The sequence below is a fragment of the Penicillium roqueforti genome (genome assembly GCF_015533775.1).
Source record: "Penicillium roqueforti strain LCP96 04111 chromosome Unknown scaffold_22, whole genome shotgun sequence".
Classification (NCBI taxonomy): Eukaryota; Fungi; Ascomycota; class Eurotiomycetes; order Eurotiales; family Aspergillaceae; genus Penicillium; species Penicillium roqueforti.
The window spans coordinates 355,736-368,886 of record NW_024067586.1 but is presented as its reverse complement, the minus strand read 5'-3'; the positions used below and the strand labels follow the sequence as shown (position 1 = coordinate 368,886).

General features: G+C 48.4%; 6 protein-coding genes across 6 annotated transcripts; 3 read left to right on the top strand and 3 right to left on the bottom strand.

Moving 5' to 3' along the window:
- Positions 1–418: 418 nt before the first annotated feature.
- Positions 419–2,177, bottom strand: LCP9604111_7371 (spermidine synthase; the record flags this gene model as incomplete). Its single annotated transcript, XM_039075396.1, has 3 exons — positions 419–820; positions 882–1,188; positions 1,240–2,177. 3 exons carry the CDS (start codon positions 2,175–2,177, stop codon positions 419–421), a joined length of 1,647 nt encoding a protein of 548 aa, XP_038926762.1.
- A 302-nt stretch (positions 2,178–2,479) lies between these two features.
- Positions 2,480–3,213, top strand: LCP9604111_7370 (uncharacterized protein; the record flags this gene model as incomplete). The annotated part of the gene is made up of 2 exons (XM_039075395.1): positions 2,480–2,618; positions 2,759–3,213. 2 exons carry the CDS (start codon positions 2,480–2,482, stop codon positions 3,211–3,213), a joined length of 594 nt encoding a protein of 197 aa, XP_038926761.1.
- A 603-nt stretch (positions 3,214–3,816) lies between these two features.
- On the bottom strand, positions 3,817–6,088 carry LCP9604111_7369 (uncharacterized protein; the record flags this gene model as incomplete). Its single annotated transcript, XM_039075393.1, has 7 exons — positions 3,817–3,938; positions 4,053–4,332; positions 4,395–5,441; positions 5,495–5,530; positions 5,593–5,740; positions 5,801–5,871; positions 5,939–6,088. The coding sequence occupies 7 exons, from the start codon at positions 6,086–6,088 to the stop codon at positions 3,817–3,819; spliced, it is 1,854 nt and encodes a 617-aa protein (XP_038926760.1).
- A 370-nt stretch (positions 6,089–6,458) lies between these two features.
- On the bottom strand, positions 6,459–7,805 carry LCP9604111_7368 (SET domain protein; the record flags this gene model as incomplete). The annotated part of the gene is made up of 1 exon (XM_039075392.1): positions 6,459–7,805. The coding sequence occupies one exon, from the start codon at positions 7,803–7,805 to the stop codon at positions 6,459–6,461; it is 1,347 nt and encodes a 448-aa protein (XP_038926759.1).
- A 591-nt stretch (positions 7,806–8,396) lies between these two features.
- Positions 8,397–11,116, top strand: LCP9604111_7367 (ubiquitin-associated-like domain-containing protein; the record flags this gene model as incomplete). Its single annotated transcript, XM_039075391.1, has 7 exons — positions 8,397–8,483; positions 8,540–8,608; positions 8,660–8,696; positions 8,753–8,890; positions 8,955–10,184; positions 10,240–10,700; positions 10,757–11,116. The coding sequence occupies 7 exons, from the start codon at positions 8,397–8,399 to the stop codon at positions 11,114–11,116; spliced, it is 2,382 nt and encodes a 793-aa protein (XP_038926758.1).
- Positions 11,117–11,455: 339 nt separating this feature from the next.
- LCP9604111_7366 (putative nuclear distribution protein RO10) lies at positions 11,456–12,260 on the top strand (the record flags this gene model as incomplete). Its single annotated transcript, XM_039075390.1, has 2 exons — positions 11,456–11,687; positions 11,854–12,260. 2 exons carry the CDS (start codon positions 11,456–11,458, stop codon positions 12,258–12,260), a joined length of 639 nt encoding a protein of 212 aa, XP_038926757.1.
- Between the last annotated feature and the right edge of the window lie 891 nt (positions 12,261–13,151).

The following is a 13,151-nucleotide window of genomic DNA, read 5'->3' as shown; positions in this document are numbered from 1 at the left end:
TGTATTTTAGTTCTTTGTGCGTACATAATACAGAGGCCGGAACTCTCACTGTTGGTGATGGGCTGGGTGGTTTGATATATGGAGATGAAAGAGCTCTTGGGGGACCTTTGAATTTGTGAAGGGGAGACAGTTGCTCTGTTGCTTACTCTAACAGTGGATGGAGCTCCCTGGCTTGTCGGCAGGTGTTAGATAATGATACCAATATGAAGTCTGTGATTTGTTATTCTACGTGTCTTTCCAGCAATACGAAGGACGAAACAGCAAGTATGTACCTTTCAGTAGATCTAAAAGGCGATGTTTTTGTAGGCTAGTTTGCTATTATTTGGTACCTATGATCTTCTAATATAGACAGACAATATAAAAGTCAGAGCAAGAGTAATATTCGATCTTCGAATTTTACTCAGCTCCCTTTCAACACTCACCAGTTCTCCCACACGGCATCAGGCATAACCTTGCGCATGATAGACCAGTGCTTGATCGCACTGCGATCCTGGTACTTGTGCAATCTTCCGGCCTGCTTAGCAATCAAAATTGGTCTACCGCCCTTGGGCCAAGAGGCAAAGATGGCAGGGTCGAGTTCGTGCTTGGGAACAAGGTAGCTTTCACGAGACTTGCTGCGCAGGAAGTCAGCCGGGACAGGGTCACGGAATTGAATCGGTGTGTTAGAGCTCTTCTTGCAGAAAAGGACCAGGTTGGTGAAGTCGGTATCTTCGTCATCTCCAGTGGGTTCTTCGCGGAAGATGCGGCAAGATGGGAAAACGGCATTGATGGTGCGGACGACGAGACCGGTTGGGTAGAGGGCCACATCACCGGCGTAGTTCTGTGTTCCATTCATTAGTCTGGAGTTGATTTGGGGGGCTTGTTGCCTTGATGAAACTCACAATGGCAATGGCACCGTCTTCCTTGAGGAGCGAGTGAAGGCCTGACAGGAACTCGTATGTGAAGAGATCGGCGGGCTCGGCGCCTCCAGTGAATACATCATGGACGATGTAGTCATATTGGGGTGTATTCGGGGAGGACTGTGCCTTCTTGACGAATTTTACGGCATCTTCAATCACGGAGATGTGGTTTGGCGGGAGGTTGAAATATTGAGTGGCGAACTTGTGCACCACAGGGTCGATTTCGACGATGGTAGTTTCAATGCCGTGTTTGATGAGCGCAGAGGGTGTTGTGCCGACTCCAAGACCGCTATTTTCTGTCAGTAAACTGGGCGATCGATCCTTTTTGCATAATTCTTACATGACTAACGCCTTGCTGTCTGCGTCAACGCGGGAAACGCCATTATCCGGCTCAACCAGACGGACAGCCTCGAGCATGGCAAAGACTGCGTAGATAGGGTCATCCACCTCAGGTCGGTAGCCTGGTGCCAGCTTGGTCCACTGTCCACCAAGCAGACTGTGGTCACAGCGCATAACTCGGAATCCTTCATTGTGGTTTTCCAAAACAGAAATGTACCCAGTGTAAGCTTCCTGTCGTGCCAAAAGAGAATAACCTTCGTGCTCAATCGCGGAATTGACACCACTAATTCCAGCGAAATGTACGTTCGAAGTCACTGAGAAAATGATAGAGGGAATGGCCAGGACTAGCCATTTTGATGGGATGAGCACAGAGTAACAGGCCGCGAGAAGCATTTGCATGCCAACTCTGGTGAAAATAACCGAGGTCCCAACAATCCATGAAAGAACATATTGGGCAATGTGGTCGCCAGCCGAATAGAATATATATGTACCTATCAGGGGCACATGCTCAACTATCACGTCGCCCTGCGCTTCGAGTCTCAAAGCAGTCTGGATTTGCTTTCCGGCATAGGCGACGGTCAACAGCACCAGAGGGTAGTAACCACAAAGTTCTGTGACCACTGGGCCTGTGGGGTTGCCAATCTTAGAGCTTTGCTGCTTGATAAAGTACTGGAGAGTCGGAACCCAGAATGCCAACACAGGGAGCATAAAGCCACCTAGACGGCCCATGCGCTTGAGAATCTTGTCCTTCAGTAGCCACCCGATTCCGCCGGAGATGGCCACTCCAAAATTATGGAAGATATGCGCGGGGAAGGATCCATATGTTGGAGACAAGACAAGCTTCGAAAGGGGCGAGTAGAAGGCAAGCAGGATCAGCAAAACCACACCGGTAGTGAACCGCCGGGCATCAATGTGCCGCAACATGTCCTGGGGGGACATTATTTCCAGCTGATGCAGTTCTGGATATACGGGAAATCAACCTAGAAAGCGCATCTGCAGGCTTGTTAGCAACCTGAAACTGTGTCCTTTCCCCCTTATTGCCAAAAAAACATCCATAGAATAATGAAAAGGTATTTTGAATGAGATCCCCAACTTACACGTTCAAAGCAGATACATCTCAAAATATTCTTCAACGAGAAAAAAGTTATTGCGGAGGTGAAGGCACTTTTGCCGCTGAGCTCCGCGTTCCCAACTTCCATTCTCCTCTCCTATCCATCTCCACACTCTGAAACACACCAAAGATGCCACATTTCCCCAAGGATTCTGGGTTTACGGCCAAAGATGCGTCTAGCGCACAAAAAGCTGTCACAGTCAAAAACCGTCGCAAGCGGTATCTGGACTTGCACCCAGAATACTTCTCGGCGGGGCTTGAGCTAGCCGGTCCGCCTGATCTCTTCTCTCCCATTGCCAGTTAATCATTTTACAAATTATCTGGCCTGGTTTATTACTGGTGCCAGCTGGCTTTGCATACAGGAGCGAACAAGAAAACACAATGCTAATCCTAATCGACTTCTCCGCAGACCCGTTATTATACGATCGCCTCATCCGCCGGTTCCAGACAGCACAAGAAAGAGAGGCCGAGGGGCGAGCCAAGGGGTTTTCAGGCGTCCTGGAGACTGATCTCCTGCGATCTGAAGCCAAGATGGACGCGATATCAAACCCAGACCCTAACGCTATGATGACCTATACTCGCGGCCCAGATGGGGAGATCCTTGCTGAGGACCGTGATGAAATACCCCCAAATAAGGAGGAAGGCGAGCGGCTCTGGCGCTGGGAGATGGGATTGCGTTTCATGCAGGGTAATGACTCTGATTTCGATTACGAGACCGTTGATCAAAATGACGACTATGATGATCACTCGGATGAGCAAGACCAGTATTTCGAGGATGAGGAGCCTGAATGGGTGGTTGACGGCACTTGCGAGGACGGCGCTCGCCCAAATCTCCAGGGAGAAACAGGCATTCAGGATTTCTAGATTTAGAGAAACCTCGTTGCACGTGCCCTGGAGATGTGTGCTACAGCAAGCTTGCTCACTGGCTACATGATATGTTATACATGTTACTCGTGCTGGTCTGACTGACATCACTGCGCTATCTCTGAAACGACCCGCCCTTGAAAGCCACAGAAGAGGGATTTGATACTGCTTTCGAGCTACCTACCCCATCGACAGCTTCGTGTTCGTCATTAAGATGTGGCAGGTCTGAAAGTGTCCGCGATGGCCACTGGCTACCACGACTTGATATCCTGAAAGAAAGCAGGTACTCACACCGACACCATCGCGGAAAACTCTATGTTGCCATGAGAACATTTCTAGGTTTATGCTTCAACTACTGGCTCTTGCACTTGGTACTTGTCTGTTGTCCATTTCTGATGATCCAGGGTTCACTTCAGAGCGAACACTCTACTTTGAATCTTAATCTGGCAACAGTATGAATGTATCTATTCAGGCTCTTAATTTAACCTTGATCATACGACAATTCTATCTAATAAGGCTTGAATAACTAAGTATGTACAGAAATCAGGCACTCATCCATTAGAATCTATGCAAAGTCAGGCCTCGGCCTTGTATGCTCGCTATTTATGCAGCGCTCTTAGTCAAAAGTGCAATGGCCTTCTCCCTGAGCTTGAACTTTTGGATTTTTCCACTTGCTGTCTTAGGGAAAGGTTCCAAAGGGCCCAAAAAGAAGACATACTTCGGAACTATACGCAAGTAAAACATCAGCTCGGTCTATATGGCAATTTTGAGGATGACCGAAGACCAGCTGCAAACGATGGAAAGGATGCAGCAGTCCCAAGGTCTGGGTTATAACTTACTAAGATGGTTGCTAAGCTTCTCACGTACCCATTGCTGAATATCCTCAGCAGTGACTGTTTTTAAGCCGTGGTCCCGAGGAATAACGAAGGCAGCCACTGCCTCGCCATATCTCGCGTCGGGGACGCCAACGACAGACACATCTGCAACGCTATCGTTGGCTAGCAAGCAATTCTCGATCTCTAGGGGGTGTATATTCTCGCCACCGCGGATAATCAGATCTTTGATCCGTCCGGTGATAGTGATATATCCATCCGATGACATGGAAGCTTCATCTCCAGTCTAAAAGCACAGTTCAGAGAAATTCGCATTACTTGAGACAAATAATAGATGATTAGACTCACATGCATCCACAACTTTCCAGACTCATCTGGTATCATCACCTGCGCGGTCTTTTCTGGATCATCCCAGTATTCCTTCATCAGCAGGTACCCGCTTACTGCCAACTCACCCCGTGTCTCTATGGGGAGAATCTCTTTCTTGTCCATCGGTTCCACAATCTTTGCCTCGACATGTGGCATGAGTTTTCCGACAGAGTAGATCCGCTTATCGATGGGATCATCCGTCGTTGTCATAGCCGAGACGGGGCTTGTTTCCGTCATTCCATAACAAATCGTCAATTCGGTCAGGTTCAATACCTTGTGTAGTTTTTTCATGATCTCGGAAGGAATACTGCTTCCAGCAGCGATTCCCGTGCGAAGATACTGGAATCCCTCCTTGGAGATTTCTCCCATCTCGATCATGCTCAACTCCTCGAGGAACATTGTCGGTACACCGTGCAGCGCGGTGCATTTCTCCTCTTGAACAGCTTCTAGTGCAGCCCGAGCATTGAAAGATTCACTGGGGAAGACGATGGCTGAGCCGTGGGTTGCTGTTGCCATATAGCCTAATATACCGCCGAAGCAATGGAACAGCGGTGGTGGGCAACAGACAATATCATTCGGCGTGAGAAGCATGCGATCGCCAATCTGAGAGCCATTATTTAGAATTGAGCGATGGGTAAGGCATGCTGCCTTGGGCATTGATGTGGTTCCTGACGTGAACTGGATATTCACAGTTTCATCCGGCGAGAGATTCTGGGGAGGAAGTGGGCGGCCGTCTGCAGTAAGCTGGGACACAATAGATGCATACGGCGTCAAGCTTTTATAGGAAGATATATCCACGCGGCCTTCAGAGTTATCGACCATAATGATGTTCTTCAGAGAAGGGACCAATGCGGACTCCAGGTTTGACTTGTGGAGGTCTTCAACAATGTCGTTGAGCAAGGGAACATTACTGCGCGGTTGTTTTCGGGGCAGGTTGGACTCTGTACTGATTAGAAGATGACCGGATCCTAGGTGACCTAGGGCCGCAATCACTTGTGCAGTATTGAAAGACGGATTGAGCGGAACCTATCAAATGATTAGATACAATGTCGCTTACTACAATGAGCGGACTGACTTACCAAGACGGCGCCAAGTTTGAATAACGCATATGTTGCCTGCTCACGGATGTAAGCCTTGTTCTTCTCTTCTCAACCATTTTTAGGGACACGCAACGTACCACAGCGTATTCAATCGAGTTCCCAAGCATGACTCCAACCCGCTCCCCCTTCACAACGCCCAGTGATTCCAGCCCCCGGGCGAGGGCATTGCTTCTTGTGTCCAAGGAGGCATACGTAGCTCGATCTTTTTGGTGTCTCGAGATAACACTGGACAGTATAGTTAATATTTCCAGTCTTAATTCTCCAATTTTGCGTCCCGGTTCTCACGCTGTTCTATCTCCGCATTCCGCGACAATCTTGGCGAAATGGTCCCCAACTGTGGACTCAATCAAGGGCGGCTATATCGAAAGCAATACGGTCAGATAAATACTGTTATTTCCTTGTTCTTAGATAGAGAATACTTACACCTGATGGCCCCCGCGCATAGCTCTCCGTCAGCAGTCCTCTCTTGACCAAGGATGCTTGCTGAAGGACACTCTTTCCTCCAAGCACACACTTCCGACAGGATGTACAGCCTCTCCGGCTCAGCCCCGTGATAATTCCGCTGTAGCTCATGTTTTATTCCAATGTTAGCTTGGCCAAGATTTCATGACTACTTGAGGGCTGAAATTGACTGTATCAGTCGTGTAGGGCAATGCGATAGGTAGTAGTCAACTTCTCCAAATGAAGGGATTTAGAACAGCAGGGAGAAAAGGACGCAAAAGGCGGAGTAAGTCCGCGGAAAGTATAGCTTTCCCCGCACCCCCAGAACTGCGGGGATACCCGAGGAACTACATCACCCTATCACCTTGGTACTAGAGTGGACACTACATGTGTCCTACATTAATACGTTGAAATAAAATAAATCAAGGGTCTATTCAATGCTTTGCTATTAAAATCAGCTCTCAACTCTAAGATGCAGAATATATAGTTGGCTAATCTATTTCTAGTCAGTCCCAGAACCATCGCAGTGTCCGCATAGGCAGTTATAGCCGACAGACTCCCAGTACTTATTGCCATAGCTAACAGTAATCTCTTCGAATGGCAGAATATCGCGAATGGCTTCAACCGTGCACACAACTCGTTTTCCAATGGTGCGAGTCATGAATTGCGTCGAGGGCCGGCACGAGTGGCTGATATAACGAGTCCAGTTGCCAAACTGGTGAGGGCAAATTGTACACAGATTGGAGAACTTCAATTTGTCGTCGCTTTGTGTTAGAGGATAAACATCCTCTGCGGGGTGGGGAAGGAGCTCACCCATGAAGATATCGAGAATATCACCGCGCCCGAATCTCGCCAGCGCTCGGACACCAGTACCCTTCTCGGTGTATTCTCTAAGCTCAACCAGTTCTCCTGCCCGAGATTTCAAGCGGCAGTCACAAGAAACAGGGCTACCGCATAGAACACAGTTGCGTCCGACGTTGGTTGAACTGCCATTGGGCTTCTTGCGAAGTGTCGGGTCCTGTTTCTGACCACTCCACTTCTTGGGATCATAGATACTCTCGTTGATGTGTTGCTGTAACTTGCCATTGTATGTGGGTTCCTTTAGCTTGCCATCAAGCGTGATGACCGTGTGATGAGGGTGGTCGACTTTCCATCCCATGTATGTCTCGATTTCGGGTTTCATATCTGGCAGGCCTGGGATGGGGTTGTCCTGGTAGACCTGAAGAATATTACGCCACTTCAGGGTACGACTGTGCGCATAAAGTTCAATACTCATGGAGTTTTCGTGGATCTTCTCGAGCAGGAGCCCCCAGGTCCTATCGTCGGCTTCTTTGATACCCCGTCGGAATGCTTCGGCATGGGAAAAGATAGCAAACATCTTCCACCCGAGCCCAGTAACGAATTCTAAGAATCTACTATTAGGTGTGACAGGTTGGAACTCACCGTGTTCCGCCTTGAATGATTCCACGCAGGACGTGTAGTAGCCGATTTCCCGCTCCACAAAGCCTTCTGTGAAGACAAGCAGGTTGTAGAACGTCTCTTGAGAACCGTAAACTTTGTTTCTCGCATGTCTCTCGAGGTTGCAGTAGGCATTGATGTCATGGTACACGGCTAGAATGATATCAGTAGCTTCCTTATTTGCCGTCTGGTTCAGTGCGTCTTCAGAGCCCCAGGATGGGAAAAGCTTGTTAAGATCAACAGGAGGATTGGGAGCCTTTTTGGTGGTCTTCCTATTGGCGCTCTTCCTGGCAGTCTTCCTATTGGTGGTCTTCTTAATGGTGGTATTGGGGGTATTGACTGTCTTGACCTTCTTGGCTTTCTTATTTGTGATTTGGGGTACGTAGGCCATTGTAACTATATAGTATGAGAAAATTCGAGAGCTTGTGAAAGTGAAAGATGATGTGTTGTTTAAAGTGTAATGAATGATTATCTGGCGCGGAATAGAGGGGTTTTTATATCCACTCGGACCGACAGCCCAAGAGCTATTGTACTAATGCATTGTTTTGTTTCAACCATAAATAGTATTGTGGTGTAAGACCCAGAGTAGGCCGTTCAAAGACTTGAAAGGGAGACAATCAGTTCCAGAAAAATATATATATCCATTGTGAACGTGAACTAGTCCGACCGATGGGCCTTGATAAACCTGGAACAGGCTATGGAATGCAAGAAATGTTCGAGAATGTCCAATCCTGTATATTTTAGGCTCAAAGAAGTGAAGAATCGAGGCAGAGGGAGGACAAGGAGAAGTACAAAGAGACGCAAATAGCGGAATGATGCTTGGCGTCATGTGGTGGGGAAGCTCAGTTGCGACACTTTGTCTTTCTCTTCCCCAACTCTTCTGTCCCCATTTGCTTTGTTCTATTTGCTTTTTGTGTCCCTCTCATGCTTATTCATTATTCTATCGGTGTCTAGCTTCAGCGCAGAACTAGACAACAACAACATGGCCTCCGAACCGACCGAGGAAGCTATCACCAGCTTCGTCAGCTTCACAAGCACCACACGCGAGCAAGCCATCGCCTTCTTGAAGGTAGAGGACTGCCATCGGGATGATAAGTAAAATCGAGCTAATTCTATCGCGTACAGGCAAACAATCTCGACTCACAGAAAGCGATCAACGCGTACTTCGAAGATCCGACAGGGTCTCAGCTACAGGTAAACTTGGCGACGCGCAGCAACTCCTGGCTATGATCTGACACCGCCAAGCCAATAACTAGTTACTGGAATGATAACGGAGGCTCTTGTAAGATAACCTCCCTTATGCGACTTCGGACTGGGAATTAACATACCCCGCCTCAGCATGGGATTTTGCTCAACAAGACAATGCGCCACCAATGCCACCGACGGCACCGCCCACTCGTCCTCCTTCCAGAGTAGATATACGTGACTCGGAACAAAACGCTGGGTATCAAGATTCTGTCGCGATCGCTCCGAAAGGTATCACAGTCTTCACGCTTCAACTGCAAGAAGTGTACTAATTTGCGGTTACTTGACCATATAGAAGGTTCCGGACATGGGCTCAGTCTGGCAGAACGCGAAGAAAAAGAATTACAGCAGGCAGTTGCTATGTCATTAAATTCGGACATGGGGCAGCAGGAAACCGGGGTGACGTCGCATAGACAGCCGCAGTTCAACAAAGCAACTCGGGATCACTACGAGGAAGGTGCTTGGGCGATGACCCTATTCAACACATCCTCCGAAGAAGTCATGATTAGCCCAGATCCGGAAGACCGCAAAAGAGTCGAGGGCGAGCCTGCGTTCATCCGCCCCAACACCGACGGCCTTTACCTAGGAGGACTCTTGACGATTCTCCACAGTATTCCCCTCGCGCGAGAAGCATTGCTCTTACGGAATAAACCACTGTTTGACTACGGCCATGAGCCGCAGTGGTGGAACGGGCAACCAATTAACCTGCCGAAGATTGTCACGGTGAATGATGGTAAGACCGGGGATAGCGACTGGGACGATATCATTCATGAGACCCAGCGCTTGATGGCTTTTATGGATACCACGAAACGTGCTTTTGGCAGCAGCGACAGCTTAGCAAAAATCAATAGCATGTCATCCTTATCGGCTGATTCGGAGGAGATTGTCACCAGGTTTTTGGAAGCGTGGCATGGTGCAGCCATCCAGGCAGATCCTGAAAATCCACTGACAACCATATTCACGACCTATGCATACAAGAGAGAAACTTTCGACGAGTTTGTTGAGCCCATCACCAGGGAACTCTTCACTTTTGAGCCTCCTGTTGAGCAGGACAATGATCAAACGCTCTATGACGTTTTGGATTCAGCTTTATGGTCTGACAGACCGGGGAAGGAATTTGATGACACATGGCTTGAACACTTAGCAGACGTGCTAGTCATTAGACTTGATGCTCTTCAAAAACCAAACGCTGTTGGTGTGGATATTCACTCTGTGTTCTACCCAGATCGGTATCTTAGCAGCTGCCGAGATCTCTCCCGTGAATTCCGTGCAAAACGACAACAGATACAGGGAGATGTGTTGAAACTCGAACAACTCATACATCGCTATACAATTCCACGGGACCCCGTGGGCAACTCGACGATCACGGAACTCCTCGAACAAGCTGCCCAGGCGGTGCCAGTGGTTACACCCGAGCAAGTGGGCGAGTCTGATCAGTCTGATTCAGGAGCGGCAGGTGCAGAGACAATGCGAGTTGCAGAGGAATTGAGAGCAATCGCTACGAACATAGAAGCTAAACTCAAAGGTGAAGATAGCCGTTTCTGCCGTGCTCATACTGTTGGCTAATCATATGAGCACAGAACTGGAAATTAGAAAGCAGAGTGCCATGGAGTCTCTTCGTGAGATATCAAAGACACTCATCGAACCTCCCAAATCACCTTCCGAGCCTCCTTTCCACAAGTATACACTCCGAGGTGTATGCACTGAACCGCATGTGACTTATGTTTTATCAAGTCCTAGAACGACTACTCCGGGACACTTGATGGATATGGACTCGGAGACCGAAAACAACAATGACTACCAGTGGTGGCGTATCAGCTTCTCAGGGGAAGATGGAAAAACACGACAAGCCGAGAAACGAAAGGCCCAAGGCAACACTGCAGCTACACAGGATAGCGAGGTTGTTGGCTACACTGTTCGGAAAGTTCAGGAGATTGAAGTCCTCCAAGCCGCTCGTGAAGAGTGGAGTTCTGTCTTACTTGTTTATGCGAGCGAGAATGCAGTGAATTCAAAAGTGGATCCTGCGCCGTCACAGCTTCAGGTAAGATGCACTAGTGTTATCAGATCGTTATGCGGTCCCCGGCTAACCGAAAAAAGGGCTTCGTGAACAGGGACAATGATGCTTATGGGGGCGAATTCGAGAATACCCCTACCATAATCTTTAGTGACCAGGAAGATCCCTGGGCAGAGCCGAACAACGTGGAAACTCAGCCCAAAGAACAGCAGCCTGAAATGTCAGAGAAGTCCACAAAGGTGAATGTTTTTGACTACGAGGTCTCCGCGTTCGACGACGAGCCAAAGCCCAGCCAAGAGATGCAGGAGAAGGATGGAGCGAGTCTCTTGGGCCATCCTGCCACTGCAAATAACTCCACGGCGTTCACTGCCTCGCAAGTGGATTTAGCGTGGAACAGTGCTGATGATGAGGAAATGGCAAATCATCTTAAGCATGCGAAGTAGATTGAATGAAGCATGCGGAGAAGGAAGCACATGAATAATGAGTGAGTGATGAATGTGTAGATACTGTAGAGCAATGTCAAGCTTGAGATATGTCAAATATCAGATTGTAATAAACCCTCAACTCCTATTCAACTCCTAAGTATCGGTCTCGTGTGAAGAAACCCATATTAAAAAGACATAGTCTTGCATAAAAAAGTCTACATCGACCTCAGGAGGTTTCTACGGCTGATAAGCTTGTCCCCACATTTTGCCATGTTTGCACCTCACCAAGCTTCAGGCACCCTTTCTCTGTTAATTCCTCCCACAATTCCCCAAATTGATCTTTGACCTCCATAGGCCATGGCCCTCGAAAGTGATGCACTGGCCGGAGCCACCATCGAACTCCTCGAGGCGCGCCTACGCCGCCTCGCCTACCTCCTCACCGGCGCCACAGACTGGACCGGCGTCCCTACCACGCCCGAAAAGCCCGCATCTCTCGACGAGACAGTCTCCCGCCGACTCGTACGGCTAGAATCAGAATTAGAACGGCTTAGTCGAAGGGTCCCAGCCGTACGAGACGTTCTACAACTCCGTATGTCACCGACCAGTGTTAATGTTATTTACACGCGCTTCACCACTACACCGTCCCCTCATCTCATACCCTTCTCGCTATTTGAATTGCATTTCTGATACCTGGATAATGGATTCTGAAATATCCACTCCAAACCATCCAATTCATACTAACACAAACCACCTAGACGACCGCAACCCAGATCTCTTCCAAACAACACCACCTCACCAAATCCCCGAAGGCCTCACAAACCAAACCCTAGCCTCAATAGTCCTCTCCTACGCCACCGCCTTCCCCGAAACCGCCTCGCGCCTTACATCGCTAAATGACCTCCCCGTGCCGGACGCGCAGAGCTCCGCAGCACTAATCGACCTACAGCCACAGTTAGACAGGCTCGCGCAGACACAGAGTGAGCAGGCTGCTGAGATCTCGGAGCTGCGGGTGCGCACAGCGCGCGTGCTGCAGCGCTGGTATGAGGTTGGGCTCGTTGGGAGTGGGGAGTGCTGGGCTGAATGGGAGGGGAGACTTGAGGATGTTGAGAGGGAGGTTAGGAGGAAAGAGGTTGTTAGGCAGGGCAGGGAGGAGGAAATTTAGAGGCGAATCTTGTCGAAATGGCTTGTTTCGGGTGTTATTCTGGAGAGGAGCTGGAGGAGTGTGATGCCTCTGGTTGTTTCGGTTGTCTGCTTTTTGCTATGATACCTCTGATTTTGGCGTACCGTGCTTTTAGCTTGAATAGCGCAGATGGGATATTTCCAAGTTTAAAATAGAGGGATTAATCAATCTACAACACACACGTACATAGGTATGTGCGTTGATATTCAAGTACATCTGCGGATACGAGGGAATATGATATCCAGCTCGGCCAAGCCGAGTTGGCATATGTAAAGCTTAGATCACATGTAAAACTTGTTCATGTATATCATATCCTTCATTCCATACTTCAATTGGAATGTGATAATCTACCCCGGATTCTTCCCCCGCAAACTGTGGTTGGTGATGCAGAAAAGGTATGTATATTGACTGGTGACTTGTTAGCAATGATATTGGGTTACCTATGTATATCAATGATATGATGCTGTGCGTTGGTTGGCTAACACGAACAAGTCATTAGCGCTGAAGTATATACGCAGAATCATACATGCCTAAATCCAGTTAAGAGAGCCAATGCTCATAAAGCCACAGCGCGGCAAATATGTCACCAATTTGGGGCTGTGGCGCAATTGGTAGCGCGTGCGACTCCAGTTCGCAAGGTTATCTGGTCGAGACGGGTCAGCCTCATCTTCTTTTTTTTCTTTTTTTCACTATAGTACCAATTTTTTTATAATAATTGTGGAGTATATCTCATCTACTCATCTACTCTTGTTATTCACTATTGACTGCATACTGCAAACTTATCATTGTTGTGAATGTCTATGGTCGGTCTCCTTTTTTCCTTTTCTTTTGGGGGAGAAAAAGTCAGATACATCTTTGACTCCCATGGTGCCA